This window comes from Lepidochelys kempii, chromosome 8, assembly GCF_965140265.1.
Source record: "Lepidochelys kempii isolate rLepKem1 chromosome 8, rLepKem1.hap2, whole genome shotgun sequence".
Taxonomy (NCBI): Eukaryota; Metazoa; Chordata; order Testudines; family Cheloniidae; genus Lepidochelys; species Lepidochelys kempii.
The window spans coordinates 45672150-45687771 of record NC_133263.1 but is presented as its reverse complement, the minus strand read 5'-3'; the positions used below and the strand labels follow the sequence as shown (position 1 = coordinate 45687771).

General features: G+C 45.4%; 1 protein-coding gene across 2 annotated transcripts; it reads left to right on the top strand.

Moving 5' to 3' along the window:
* The first annotated feature begins 11579 nt into the window (after positions 1–11579).
* FASLG (Fas ligand) lies at positions 11580–14484 on the top strand. 2 transcript variants are annotated; one of them, XM_073358191.1, is made up of 4 exons: positions 11580–11908; positions 12115–12160; positions 13516–13572; positions 14034–14484. In XM_073358191.1, exons 1-4 carry the CDS (start codon positions 11594–11596, stop codon positions 14426–14428), a joined length of 813 nt encoding a protein of 270 aa, XP_073214292.1. In that variant the 5' UTR covers positions 11580–11593; the 3' UTR covers positions 14429–14484. The 2 variants fall into 2 exon arrangements, with proteins under 2 accessions (XP_073214292.1, XP_073214293.1); XM_073358192.1 differs by having other exon boundaries at positions 11602–11908; positions 12115–12178; positions 13534–13572.
* Positions 14485–15622: the final 1138 nt, after the last annotated feature.

The following is a 15622-nucleotide window of genomic DNA, read 5'->3' as shown; positions in this document are numbered from 1 at the left end:
ATAACAGTTTCAAGATTGCTTCAGCTAGTTCTGTAAGTACCTTAGGGTGAATTTCAATAGGTCCTGCCGACTTGAATACATCTAATTTATCTAAATATTTTAACCTGTAATTCCCCTATTTTGGCTTGTGTTCCTTAATATTAATCCATGTTAATATTTATGATAAGTATTGGTCACAATTTAGCTTTTTGGTGAAGACTGAAGCACAATAAGCGTTAAACACCTCAGCCTTATTGGTGTCATCCATTATCAGCTCTCCTTCTACACTAAGCAGAGGACCTACACTTTCCTTCATCTTTCTCTTGCTCCTAAAGTATTTATATAACCTCTTCTTATTGCCTTTCTTGGTATAACATATTTTGTGCTTCAGCCTTTTTAATCTTGTTCTTACATGCCTGTGCTATTCTTTTGTACTCCTTCTTAGCAATTTGCCCATGTTTCCACTTTCGGGAGGATTCCTTTTTCATTTTCAGGTCATTAAAGAGCTCCTGATGGGGCCATATTGGCCTCTTACCATTCTTTCTATCTTTGCTTTGCATCATTTGCTGTTGTGCCTTTAATATTGTCTCTTTGACAAACTGCCAGCTCTCGTGAACTCCTTTTTTTCCCTTAGATTTTCTTGCTGAGCGACCTTACCTGCCAGTTCTCTGAGTTTGTTGGTCTGCTTTTCTGAAGTCCGTTGTCCTTACTCTACTGCTCTCACTCCTGCCTTTCCTTACAATCATTAAATGGATCATGTCATGATCACTTGCACACAAATTGCTTTTGACCTTCAGATTCACAACCAATTCCTCACTGTGGGAATCAAATCTAAAAGGTGTGCCCACCGGTTACTTCCTCCATTGTCTGAAACAAAATATTGTCCCAATACGTTCCAAGAACGTACTGGACATTTTGTGTTTTGCCATATTACTTTTCCAACAGATGTCTGGGTAGTTAAAGTCCCGCATTACTACCAGGTCTTGTGTTCTGGATATTTCTGTGATTTGTTCTACAAATGCCTCGTGACTCAGACTTTAGATGATCACGATAGTCCCTTCTGACCTTAGTTTGACCTCCTGCACATTACAGGCCATAGAACCTCACCCACCCACTCTTGTAATAGACACCTAACCTCATCCACCTCCTGCTCTTGATATGATGGTCTATAGGGCTCCCCTACCATGACTTTGCCACTGTTTTTGCCCTCCTTTTTATCTTCACCTAGAGATTTTTTAACTGTTCCGCCTCTCACTTCCTTGAGGACATCAGAACCAGTCTATATATTGCTGATGTGTAATGCAACACCTCTTCCTATTTTTTCCAGCCTGTCCTTCCTGAATAAGCTACACCCCTCTATGCCAATATCCCAGTCATGAGATTTATCCCACCAAGTCCATGTGATGCCAAGTGTCACATAATTTAGCTATGTACTAATAAACCCTCTTCTTCTAAATAGTTTGTTCTCAGTGTGATCTCTGTTCTCTGTGTGAAGTGCCCTCCTGAACTCTACTTCACACTGTCTCTGAGCACTCAGGGTGGGATTCTGCCTGCCTTATGCACCATGACTAGTATTTTACTCTGCGGAAGGCCCCTGCTGAAATCAGGAGTCCCGCGAAATAAATGATCCTACTTGGGGATTGAAGAACAACTCAGTGTGATTAGGGATGGCAGAGTCAGGCTCACAGGGCTAATGCTCAGGCATGGGCTGACACAGCCTTCTGAAGGTGCCCCTGCAGTCTGGGGGGGGATGCTCGCCCCATGACTGACTTTGGTGGCCCCAAGCATCTGGTGTGGCACAAACCAAAGACAATTAGAAGAGTGTCCCACCTGACTGCCTATTTTTAAGATGTTCTATGCCACCCCATAGAGTTTAAGGGGCCATTAATAATCTAGTCTGACCTCCTGCATATCACAACCCCTGGACTCCCTCTACTTTCAGGTTAGCATCTTTGTATGTCTCTTTCTTTCCAATTCCTTTTTCAAACATACAGGTTTTCAAGTTGTTGTTCAGGTCTAATGTGGGGTTTCCAACATCTTTGACTGACACTAGTGACCCAGCAAGCCTCTTTTGTTAAGGGAATCACGTCCATGCTCTAATTCCATATACTGCGGCCTAGTGGATAGAGCAGTGGACTGGGACTCTGGAGATCTGTGTTTTAGTTCTGGCTCTGCTGGGTAACCCACAGCAGTCACTTCACCCCTCTCTGCCTCAGTTGTCCCATCTGTAAAATGAGGCTAATGATGCTGACTTCCCTGGTAAAGCACTTTGGGATTAGCTGATGAAAAGTGCTAAGTAAGAGCTAGGTATTTATTTCTCTGTTTATTATCTTCATACGTAGCACTGAGGAGCTAACTCAAGCAGCTGTGGACTAGTGCAGAAGATCTCAGAGAAAATGAATGGAGAGGAAAAAATTCCCAGTATTTAGCCGGGAAACAGAGTTGTGAGGGGCCTTGAGTATGAAACATTCAAAATGAACCAAGGATACAGTGGAAACTGATCAACCCCACTTTTAGCCGGTACTACACTAGAACAAGAATGCACTGATGAAATTTAAATGATAGTAAATGACAGTAGACTGCAAAACCCCCCACCCCAAAACACAGCATTGAGTCTCAGAGCCAGAGTCAACTCATGGGGCTCAAAATAACAATGTAGGCATTCCTGCTTGGGCTGGAGTCCGTGCTCTGAAACCCACCCTCCCTTGCCAGGTTTCAGAGCCTTATTAGCCAGGATGGGCAGGGATGGTGTCCCTCGCCTCTGTTTGCCAGAAGCTAGGAATGAGCAACAGGGGATGGATCACTTGATGATTACCTGTTCTGTTCGTTCCCTCTGGGGCACCTGGCATTGGCCACTGTCGGAAGACAGGATACTGGGCTAGATGGACCTTTGGTCTGACCCAGTAAGGCTGTTCTTATGGTTTCCAGCCCAAACAGGAGCATCTACATGGCTATTTTAGCCATGTAGCATGACCCTGAGTCAATTGATCTGGGCTCTTAGACTCGCTGCGGTAGGGTTTTTTGCAATGTAAACGTACCCTAGAACCACTGAAATGCAGCATGTAGCCAAGCTGTGGAATTCACCATACCAGGCAGTAATACAGACACTGCTGTGCTATACTGTAAAAAGGACTGGATGATTTTAATTTGATCACTAATGTTTGTACGTAGGTGAGCAAGGGTAAAGTAACCAAGTTTTATGAGTCAGAGCCTATGCTGTTCACAGCTGGAGTTCAGGTAGGAAGGAATTCCCCACTGATGAGGCTAGCTGCATGTAGAAGTAGAAGGAGGAGGGTCCCCTTTGATGCACTGAGTAGTGGCTGTTGTCAAAGGCAGGGCACCAGACAGTAGGAACTTATGTATTCCTATGCATATGCAACATGGACAAGTGTACTGCTGGTGGTATTTTTCTCCATTCACAATCACATGCACCCCACATCTATGTATTTTAATCATCCAATGTGTAGACCCAAATATCCAATTTCCACTGTGCAGAAATATTGAAAATATCAGAAGCGAAGCAAACCATCCAGACAGTGGGTGTTGCTGTGAATTGAGACTAATGCATCTTAAATATCAACCAGTTTTGCAGTGGGTTCTGCTGATTATTTCACTGTGCACAGTGAAATAATATGGAACAGCTTAATATCAGTTTCACTTGGTTAAGTATAAGTATGTTCCACTTCGCTTGGAACACTTGAAGGGTTGAGCTCAGACCACAAAATGCTGTGGGCAGATCATCAAGAAAAGTCTCTCATATCATCTGGAAACCCTGAGTTTCAAGTTGTCAGCTCATCAGTGCGGTGTAATGAAGTGAGAGGTGTCCTTCCAGCTCCAGAAGAACTTGGAAAGCTCACAGAGCTTGGGCTGGATTAAATCCTTTGCCTCATTGAAGGCAAGTGCAAGTTGAACGATGCCTTCTTAAGTTTTCCTACTGTGTGCATTTAAAAAAAATGAGGCCACTAGCAAAAGATTCCTTGTCCTCTCTATGCCTTGGGCAATGCTCCGTAATTAAGGGTTGTAGCCTGTCTTCCTTTAACACCCCCTCTAGCATGCAGACAGCCTGGAAGCTGTGGGTACCACTACTCAGTGTTGTTATGACAATAGCAGGCAAGCTGTTTGTAGTATATAGTTTATTAGATAAAGCCAGCAAACCCTGCCCTCCCCCCACACCTCATTTTAGGGAGCAAGATGTGGAAATGAGAATCTTGTCTTCCACTGTTTTAATGGAAGCTCCTGGCTTATTGTTAATCATTTATATTGAAGTAAGTGGTTGCTGTAGGTTTCAAACTGGAGATGGTCACTTTACAAACACATAGGAAAGCATAGTCCCTGACTCCAATCTGGCAAAGGCAGGGTAGTGGCTGCAAACCAATGACTGTGCTTGTAATCATGTTATGATTTTTCCTACAGACCCTGGCTGGGGGGTGGGGGGAGTGGACAAGAGTCAGGCGTGTACATTTTGTTAGGTGTGGGGGCATAAATAGTTGACTGGCCCAGCAAAACATGCTAAGACCAGCCCTGCCAAGTGAGTTCCCATAGGCCAACGAAGAGTCGAGCTGGCAACAGCATCCCATTCCCACTGAACTAGACTGGATTGGAACCACCAAGCTGGAGAAAAGGGCCTGTAGCCCACTGCTGAGTCTCCAAGCTGGTCTAACTCAGAAGTGCCACTTAGTCTGCAGTTTAGCCATGAAGTTTAATTAGCGGATAAACTTCTTTTCTTATGCAGCTTATGACTCCCCCTTTCTGCAGCCTCTAAATCCCTCCTGGCAACTCCTTACGTTGCGCAGTTGTTCTGCAATGCCTAGATCTATTTTCTCCCTGTGCTTTCAAGCTGTGGGTCCCTGCAAATAATTCCTTTCCCCTGATTGTTACTCCCTGTATGTGAGTGGATCTCCAATCCCCACCCCCGGTTCTGCTTTTCTTCTAAGTTGCTAAATGGGCAATGCATGGGCCCTGCTGCCAAGGCCTTTACCCTCTTTTCCACTTTTGCCTGGAGTCTCTTGTTCTTTTATCATTTATAATGTGGTCTAAACTGGAGGGCAGCAGGCAGGCGATTGAGCTGTAAAGAGGCACTGATAGCTGCAGGTGCCACTGCTCAATAGCCATCCCAGGAAAGGGGAGCCTGCACTGGCTAGTGGCCATTGTGTAAGCTTGGTAGTTGTTGGTTCTGAGTTCTAGTCATAGCTCTGCTATTTGATGGGTGTGTGACCTTGGGTAGGCATTGCCGCTTTCTCTCTGTTTCCCTCTCTGTAAAATAGGAATACCATTAAGCAAACTGCCTGGGGGCGGTGTAAGGGAAGAGCTTTGCGCTCGCAGCAGCAAAGGTGCTGTGGGAAGGCAAAGTGCCCTGCTGTTTAAAAGAGCTTCACAATTGAGTCAAAAGTGTGACTTCCCGGAGGACTGCTGATTCAGGGGGTCAAGTTCCCCCTAAACACGTCACTTCTGCTCACTAATATGCCTCAATGATCAGTACTTCAGGAAACGAAGCGCCGTTGCCAAGGCAAAGTGAAGTGTTAAAACCCCTGTGATTACGAAACAAAACCTAACCTGTGGTGCTCACCACAGAGTCTTAGACACTGGAGCACAAGTTCAGTGCTATGTCAGAAATAGGCAGCCCCCTTTGGTGCTTTGCTTTTCAGGCCTGGTTCTTTCCAAGATTTAGGTCCGAGTGCTCTCCGCTAGGGACGCGCAGCTACTTCTCCTGGCATCTATCCATAAACAAGAGGGGCGACAGGTAGAGAGACTACCAGAGAGAATGAGGGGGGACAAAGAGTCATGTGTTAAAGGAATAAATTCTACACTACAGAATCTTCCACAGTGGATGACCGAGTTACAACATGGTCGCACCCCAGTTAATACCCCAGAACAGACCATTAAAATAATCTAGTCTGATCTCCTACATAACACAGGCCAGAGAATGTTGCCCAGTAACCTCAGCATCAATCCCATAATTCCTGACTGAGTTAGAGGATATACTTTAAAAGGCATCCAGTCTTGAGTTAAAGACATCAGGTGATAGTGACTCTACTCCTAGATAAGTTTTCCAATGGTGAATCACCCTCACTGTTAGAAATGTGCCCCCCTATTTCTAGTCTGAATGTGTCTAGCTTTAACTACTAACTATTGGATCGTAGTCTGGCTTTTTCTGCTACAGTAAAAGCTGTTCAAAATCTCTTCCCCTGACAGGTACTTCTACACCAGGTTAAAAGGCACCTCTTTACCTTCTCTTGGATAAACTAAATAGACAGAGCGTCTTTGATCTCTCACTATACAGATTGTTTTCCAGCCCTCAGATCATTCTTGTGGCTCTTCTCTGAACCCTTTCCAATTCATCAACACCTTTCCAATTTGGAAGTGCAGATATCAGAACTGGACACACTATTCCAGTAATGGTCTCATTATTGCTGTGTGTAGAGAGAGAAGACACCTCCCTGCTCCTACTTGATATTCTCCTGCTCATACATCCAAGGAGCATGTTGGCCCTTGTAGCTACAGCATAACACCAGGGCCTCAGGTTCGATTGGTTTCAGAGCCACAGTTTTTCAGGATACAGCTCTCCAGCCTCAAAGTGTGACCTGCATTCTTTGTTCTTAAATGTATGTTCTGGCTGTATTAAATGCATGCTGTCCTGATGAACCCGCCTCACCAAGCGGATCATTGTGTATACCTGATCTATCCCCATCATTATTTACCGCTCTACCAATTTTTTTCACCTGCTGATTTTACCAGCAATGATTTTATCTTTGCTCTCAAATCATTGACAAAGCTATTTAACAGTACCATGCAGTCAGCTGAGAACAGAGCCCTGCAGGACTCCACTAGCAACACCCCTGGCAGATAATGATCCCCTTTTACTGTTACATTTTGCACTCTTATCAGTTAGCCAGTTTTGAATCCATGGGTTGCACTGATTTTTGTATACAGCTATTTTTATCAGAATGTTATGCAGGACTAAGTCAAATGCCTTACAGAAGTCCAAGTAGATTGTCACCACCGTTGCTTTAATTAACCAAACTTCAAGTATGAAAAGACCAATCTTCCATAAAACCATATTGATTGGCATGAATTACATTACCTACTTTTAATTCTTCACTGATTGCATCCTACTTCAGTCTTTCCATGATTTTGCCTGGGAGTGAGGTTAGGCTAGCTGGCCTATAGGCTCCTGGGACATTCTATTTCATGTTTTTAAACAGCGGTACAACATTGGGTTTTTTCCATTCCTCTAGAACTTCCCCAGTGTTCCAAGATTGTTAAAAATCAACATGAATGATTTCAGAGAGTGCGTCTGCTGGTTCTTTTATACTCATGGGTGAAAGTTATCCAGTCATGCAGATTTAAAAATATTTATCTTTAATGGTTGCTGTTTAACACCCCCCCCCCGTTACTGATGGAATAGAAAGTATATAATTGTCACTGTAAGGTATGAATACATCATCCTGCTTCTTTCCAGTCACAGAAGAGAAATATTTGTTGGCTTTTCTCCATCATGATTAATAATTTTATCGTCTTTATCTAGAACTGGACCTATCCCATTGCTATGACTTCGTTGCTGATATATTTGAAGATTTCCTTTTAGTTGTCCTTAACCCTATTGGCCAAGAGTTTTTGTTGATACCTTTAGCTTCCTTTATCTGTTGTCTCTATTTCCCAGCTGCTGAGTTGTATTCCTGGCTATCCCCATTTTTTCCATTTGATAAATTAAAATAATTTTTTTTCATATTGCAGCTTTTACCTTTCCTCTTAACCAGGATGGTTTTTAACCAAATAATCCTCCTTTCTTATCTATGGAATTTTGGGGTCTTTTTGGAGCATCTAATAAAGCATAGTTAAACAATTCCCAATTATTGTTCACATTTTTATATTTCGATATTTCCTTCTGTTCAATTTTGCATTTCATAATCAATATCACTGGGTCCCCCAGCACAGGCAGATGTTCAAATGTAGATGGGACCTGATGAGAGAAGAGGGCCCTCTCCCATTTTTATCTTTATATCCCCATTTCTGCCTGGCAGCTGTGGGCCTGCCCCAAATGGATCCAGAACCAATCTGGTATTTGGCCTGTTTCTAATGGCTCCACACCAGAAAAGATTCAGCCCTGCGCTTTTGAATCTCATGGCTCAGCCTCATCTTCAGGAGCTCAGTCTACAGTTATTTAGGGCTGTGTATACTACTGCTGGGTGTAGTTGATTGAAGAACAGGATCCCAGGGAGGCTCGCAGCCAGAAGGCTTCGTGGCATGGTACCTTGGAGCAACCGTGCTGCCATTATTCTCCAGGATCTCTCATCTCAGGGATGTGATCCTCATGGTAGTGTGCGCCCAGAAGAGATGGTAATGTTCACTGCAAACAGCTTTCCTGATGCTAAAACAATCAGCTGATTTAGCTAGCTATATTGCGTGGTGTTTGCTGCAGTGCTTCTCGTTTGCAACTGCAGATCAAGAGCCCACTAAGGGCTTAGCTGCAGCAGCTTTCATCAGCTTATCGCTGTTGCCCCACCCAAACAAAATTAGATGTGTTCTAATAGGAAGCAGTGGGTGACAAACAAACAATTTTTTGACATTTAAGATAGGCTGTCGGTGCTTTTGTCCTGCCCACAAACTCACCCAAACGAGCATCGCTGCACTAAGCACAGTATCTAGCACTGAAAAAAAGGATAGTTGCACGTGCTCTTTAGCCTGAGTTGTGCAACTGCTGATTGTCTGAAGGTTTATGAAATAATACTGGCTACCAGTTATACATTCAGTAGTGTGCCACCCGACCTGGTAACAGCCAACATGTGGGGTTAAAACATAGGTTATAGAATGCGGGGTAGAAGAACAATATTAATGCAGGAAGCTTAAATCATGGTGTGTGGTCTTGCTTATAAATGATCAATAATAAATATGAGTGAGAGCCTAGTTCATCCAAGGATCTCAGAGCACTTTCCAGGCATCCTGGAAGGGAGGTAAATATTGGAATATCCATTTTACTCACAGGTGAGGTGATGCACAGACAATATGAAGGACTTGTCCCAGGAACCCCACACAATCATTGGCAGAGACCAAAATAGCCCCTTTGTCTCCTGCTCCAACTCTTCCCCCCTCCCCACCCACACCCGCATAACACCTAGTAACATTTTCTCTCCCCTCCTTCCTGCGTCTAGGGTTCTCTTGTACTTTAGTAACAATTAAACAAATGAAAATGGTCACATCAATGGGAGCTGGAAGTAACGCGTCTAACCAGTGCGGTGCGGCTCAGCTGATAGGAAATCTGCAGCACTATCCCAGTTGGTTGTAAGTAGGCAGCTGGCTTTGATATAGGTGGGAAATTTAGCCTTTCCATTGTACTAATAGCCAGGAAATGGACATGACACTCCAAAAGTTTGAGATGATTTTTTTCTGCTCCATTTGGTACAGCTAGGTGGGTCAAAGCATCATCTCCCAACTGTTTTTTATTCACTCCTCCTTCAGGGCTGTTAGTAACATTCCATATCTTGATGGGCATGCACTGTATTTACAGATAGGTAGTGCCCAACAGTGAAGCCAATGGTCAAATAAAGTATAATTCAGGTGGGGGAGGGGTGGCCTCCAATCAGGCTGGGCGCTTTTGGGGATGGGAGGTTTATGATACAGTTTTGTTGGCCCAAGAAAATAGCTTTTAATCCACTTGTCCCTCTTCAGCGACAGATCTTATTTTCTCAGCCTAGGGGTATTGGCAGAACAGGGTGTGCTTTAGACCCTATCTACAATGGCTGACCAGTTTAGTTTTAAAACTTGGTATAAAAGAGCCAAACTACTAGCTGTGGACTCAAGCCAGAACATCAGATCCAAAGCACCTGGAACTGCTAGGAAGTTAAGGCTTGGGTGAAACTATTCTCTAGTTCAAACAGCATAATAAAGTCATGCTATAATGAGGCCCATACCTACACGAGAACACAGTCCTGACATGATTGACCTCAGCTTGGCTCGCCAATGTGGGCAGCATCAGAACTCCACTGGGACACAACCAAGTTTAACAGCGTAGATAGGACCTCAGTGATCGGGGTGGTTGGGGTGGGGGAACTTGGAGAAGCTTAAGGAAACAGCGCTGGGTTCTGGTGGTTTTATGTCTTTATATATAAAGAAATATAGGTTATGAGGGGTTCCTGCATGGGTTTCCAAAACCTCATTCACTGCAAAGCACTGCTTCAGTGAACGACTGTGGTGAGTATCTTCAAAAGGCAGGGAGGTTGCTGGGGTTGGTGTCAAGGTTTTGAGGACAAGTCTGACAACTGTTCGAGTGGTAGAAAGTAAAACTGAGCCAGAAGGCTGGGAAAAGCCTGCTTGCATCTGCTGCTGAAATATATTTCACTCTGCAGCTGGAGAACTGGCATGGCTTTTCACATCATGCTCTCTGTGTGTTTGGACTATTTTGATCCCTGCAATGTGTTGAATGCCTAAAAGTCTAATGAATCATGTAGATATGCTGCAGTCATTTTTACCTTTGAGGGTCCAGGCATTACAGAGCAGGGGGGCAAAAGTTTAGGCTGCGAACTGTGCAGGTCAGTAGGATTCAAGAGGGAGCCTGTCCTAGCTGTTGGCTGCCCAACCCTGACTCTTTGGGGTTCTCCCATCACTAGCTAGTTAATGAAAGGAGTCGCATGGGGTGGGAGTGGAAGGATGGTTTGAGAGGAGACTTTGGATCTCTGTTCCAACAGATGTGTATTTCCTGCCTCAAAATTCATTGCTTCTCTGCTCTCTCACCCACTGGCTGTGCTCGCGTTATGTAGGTGGAATGATGGCACCAGTGATCTATGTAGAAAGCCAGAAAACCGGCGAGCTGCTTATTCCAGGTGTATTGATCTTATTAGCACTGGGGTAGCCCCGAGAAGCCCCAGCTGATACTGGGGCTCCATTGTGCTAGCCATTGTACAGAGACACAGTCCCCGTCCTCAGTGTTCACACTAGGCAAGCCAATGGAGGTGCTGTTATCCCCATTTTACAGCTGGGGGAGTTGAGGCACAGGGCAGTTAAGTGACTTGCGCAAGGTCACATAGGCATTGAACCAAGCTCTGTGGGTCCCAGTGCCTTAAAACCCAGACTGTCCTGCCTTTCGTTTGCTCCTGCTCCATGCCCAGGCCCACATCTAGCTTTCAAAGTCAACAGCTGCTGAGGTGGGATGGTGCAGCGCTACCAGCGTAGGCTGTTGGAAATAGGTGGTGGAGGAGCAGGCAGGTTTGTGCTCTAATGTGGTTACACAGCACCTGGCTGAATGGAGGATGGGAACCCTCCCCTCTGCCACTCTTTTAACCCTTTCCTAACTCAGGGCACCTGTTCTCTTGGCCTGGCCAGTGGGTCTAGTTCATGGGGATGGCCCATGGAGGTTACCGTTGCAGCCCATGGCTGAGCTTTTAGTTGCTCACTCAGAAGCACCTAATGTGCCTGCTCTCTTCATGTGGGAGGAGCAGTCTTGCATCAGAGGGGGTGGGCGGAAGCTCTTTGAGGTTTGCTGCTTCTGGCTCAGGTTTTTCAGACTCAGGCACGTACAAGTAGATCTCGCACTGCTAGGGTGATGCAGGCGTATAAAGGCAGAGCCGGCTTCCCTCCTGGGGCTCAGTCTGTGGCTGGCACAGCCGGATTTAGCTGCCGCATGAAAGAGGAGTTCCATAGCCAGGGCGGCCCAGCCATTCCGCTGCCCACCATGCAGCAGAACCTGAATTATGTCTACCCCCAGATCTTTTGGGTGGACAGCTGTGCCAGTCCCACTTGTGCCCCGTCGGCTCCCGTTGCCACCTGCCCACCGCCCGTGCCGGAGAGGAGGAGGAGAAAACAGAGCAACAAGAGGGATGGCACATGCCTCTGTTTCTTGGTGGTGTTTTTACTGATCCTGCTGGCCCTTGCTGGAGTGGGGCTGGGGATGTTTCAGATTGTCCAGCTGCAGAAGGAACTGGCTGAGCTCCGAGAGGTAATGTCCGTCTGGTTATTAATAGACGTAGAAGTGGCCAGCAATGAGAATGCTGGGCTAGACCTTTAGCGGATGTAAGTTGGTGGAACTGGATTGAAGTCAATGTCCACTTGCCCCAGCTGAGGATCTGTCCCTATTCCTGATGGTTATTTTACATGTCATGGTCACTTACTAGGTGTGAACTTGTCTCTCTTCTGTTTTGACAGTTAACCAGCACCGGACATGTTCTTTCGTCTATGGAGAAGCGCATAGGTGAGCCATCCTTACCCAGCGAGTCAGTGTGTGGGGGAGAACCCAGGCCAAGAATTCTGCAAATGGCAGCATCTCTGCTTTTTCCCCTTCCTGCCCCCTACCACGCCTTCATTTTGGGTGGCAGATGGGGGTGTTATATCCGTGAGGTTCTGATGCTTTTCAGATGACACGTTCACTCCTTTGGCTGTAGCAGTAACTGTGCATGTCATGGGCTTGGGGGGCCGGTAGGGGTCTCCCTTCTAGCCCTCAAGCAGAAGAAAGTTGGCATAATGCTGGCAGCCTGTGGGGAACATTGATTAGAGATGGGCCCCAGATCTGAACACCCATAAACATTGCAAAAATTCAGATTCCCTTGGATTCCAACTCTGCAGCCAGGGTCCCTCCTTTTCCTTTCTTGGATGATGCATGTGATAGCCTGAGCTTCACTGTAAAGGTGGGATTCTGGTTTTCCTGCCATGCTGTGAGAAACAGATATAGGGAGAGAGGAGTAGAAAGGAAAATGATAGCAGATGGGTTTCCAAAATTACTATATTATTTTTTCCTCTTGTTTTCCTTGACTTTTTGCCTCTTTTAAAGGGCAACTTGATTTTTTTTGAGTCTCTAGTGTACAAGCTATATTGTTGTAACTAAAACTGGCTAAGCATTTTCTGACCAAATATTTTCCCATCTGGAAAATGTTACCTCAAAATCGCAACTTTCTGGATGAATGTGTCAATTTCAATGCAGTTTTGTTTAGAAAACAGTTTGAAAGGAAGCATCTTGGGAAATCATTCTGCCTTTGTCTTAAAATTGTAACTGAGCTAAAACAGATGCATTTTACTTCCATTTGTCCAAAGATTTGATTGCTAAGTTCAACAGAATCACTCTGTTAGAGTCTTCAGTGGCCTTCTACCTTTAGATGTTGCAAGGCTCCTATTCTTTAGGGACATGGAAATGGTCTTATCAGAACAGACCAATGATCCGCAGCTGATTGTGCAAAGCTGGATTGTATCATGTGGAGTGAGAAAGAAATTTCTACTTGAGCCCATCTGGGAATCAGTTTGACATCTTAAAGTGATCTGATAGCCCTTGCATTTTTTCCTAGCTATTCTAGGTACGGATGTTGCGCTGAGTCTTCTGCATTAACTGCCCAATCCTTTTTTTAAATTTACCAAGCTACAGAGTATACCTGAATGCTGTCCTGCAGCAGGTAGTGTCACAGGTTAATTATGCCTGCCTGACAAAGTATATCTCCAATCCATTGTAACTGTCTCTCTCTGTAATTCCCTGGAGGGGACCCCCTTCCTAGTCTTAATTTCCTCACCGCGTCTTCTCCACAAAGCCTGAAGCTGTCTCCTTTCTCTGTTTTAACGCAGGACTTCTGAATGTAACAGCAGAGAAAAAGGTGATCAGGAAGGCAGCACATTTAACAGGTATGTGACACAGGGTAAAGAGTCAGCATATTGGGGAAAGAAGTGGCTGCAGGAAGCTGGATGTGGATGGGGAAAGTGGTTTCTGGGTTACTTCCGAGTTAGTCATCTGGCTATTGAGCAGCAGCGTTCCCTTTGGATCATTCACCTTCCAGGATTGACCTGTGAGACTCAAGGGTTCTGATTTACTCCCACTTCCTTTCCCCATTCATTTCATCTGGTACTTTTATGTTTATGTGGGTTTTTTGCTTCACTTTTGGGCTGAGTAACCATGTGGGCTGGAGACTGCAGAGCATTTGACATGCATGAATGAACTCAGCCTCCTGACTCTGAGTTTGGCAGGCATCATGTCTGTTTTACAGAAAGAAGCTGAGGTTAAGTAACTTGCCCACGACTAGTCTGACTTGCAAACTGTTAGCATGCACGTGCCTGTCTAAATGCTTCTTGTTCATCTTTGTTACTAGGCAAAGCTGATCAGAAAGCCCTTCCTTTGGAATGGGTGGCCACTCTTGGGCATGCCTTCACCTCCAGCATTCAATACAGACAGCGCAGCCTGGTGATCAATGAAACAGGCCTGTACTTTGTGTACTCCAAGGTGTTCTTCCGAGGCAAGATCTGCAACAACCTGCCCTTAGATCACACGGTTTTCAAACGAAATCCAGCCTACCCAGCTAGCCAGGTGCTGATGGAGGACAGAAAGATGAACTACTGTGCGGCTGGGAAGATGTGGGCCAGGGGCAGCTACCTGGGGGCATTGTTCAACCTCACCAAATCAGACAGCTTGTATGTGAATGTCTCTGAAACGGCTCTGGTTAATTTTGAGGAAACCAAGACATTTTTTGGTTTATATAAACTTTAGAGCTGACCACCAAAGCGTTGCTTTCAGCAAATATGCACTCTGGACTGATATTAACATGGCTTGGGTACTGTACAGTTTAAGATACATTCTGTCCATAGGACTAGTCTAATACTGTGCTGGGCTAGCAAGGATCTAGCTGGAAGAAGCCCACCAGGCATCCCTGGTTTGGTCTTTGACATGCGACAGCCAAACTGACTTGGAAACGGATCTACAAGGATTAAAACTTTCACCTTATGAACTATTTGGATCACCTTAGGAGAACCTTAAGTGTAGATGAAAAAATCTAGCATGCCAAAGGCCTCCTTTAAACTCACTACTCACTCAAGGAGAGTGTTAACTACCTGAGAAGAAGCTGATGCATTGGGCCCAATTCTGCTCTGTTACAGCTATGAAAATCCCAATTACCCTACTAAGGACAGCATTTGGTCCCCTGGAGAGATGGTGTTTGTGTGTATCTCCGCAGGGCTGGGGTGTTCGCTGCCTGGCGCAGGATGCAATCATTGCTGCTGGGGTGGGGAGGGGAGATTTATATTATGTATGGCCGTTTAGCACCTTAACTCTTTGCTTTTGCAGGTGCTCCAAGTGTCTGCAGGGTATGTCAGGGTAGTAGGGTTTTTTAAAGTTATTTGCCATTTTCATCCTAAAATGTATCCCCCTCCACTTCCCACATTTGACTTAGAAAATGGCTTAATTCCCAGGACCAGATTTCATTCCCAGGGCTCATCTGGGCCATGTTCTATAGAGGATAAGCAATAGTTACATGGAAAATTTAGTATACAGAAGTGTGGAGGGAGGGAAGACCCTGTTTTTAACTGCTTCACTGCCAAACAATACACGGTGGGTATCTGGAGTCCTAACACAGCTGACTCAGGCAAGGTCCAGCAGCAAGGAAGAGCGCTGGAGGGAATTTAGAGCACAGTGTTATGGGGTTACACCCAGAAGGCCCACGTAATCCCGGGCGGGGACTCCATTGAGGTCTGTAGTTTAGGGACCAGAAATGAATTTGGCTGAAAAAATCCAGAATTTTTCCTGGGGTTTGTGCAAGGTTGCCTGTATCCCCTTCCCCTCTTCCAGGGGAAACTGCACCCCAGTCGCCTGCCTTCTCCTGAGCCGTGGCTGCAGCTCCCCAGGAGCTGGGACAGGAGGTGCTCTGAGGACAGCCCTTGCCCTGCTCTGCACACAGGAACTTTGAGG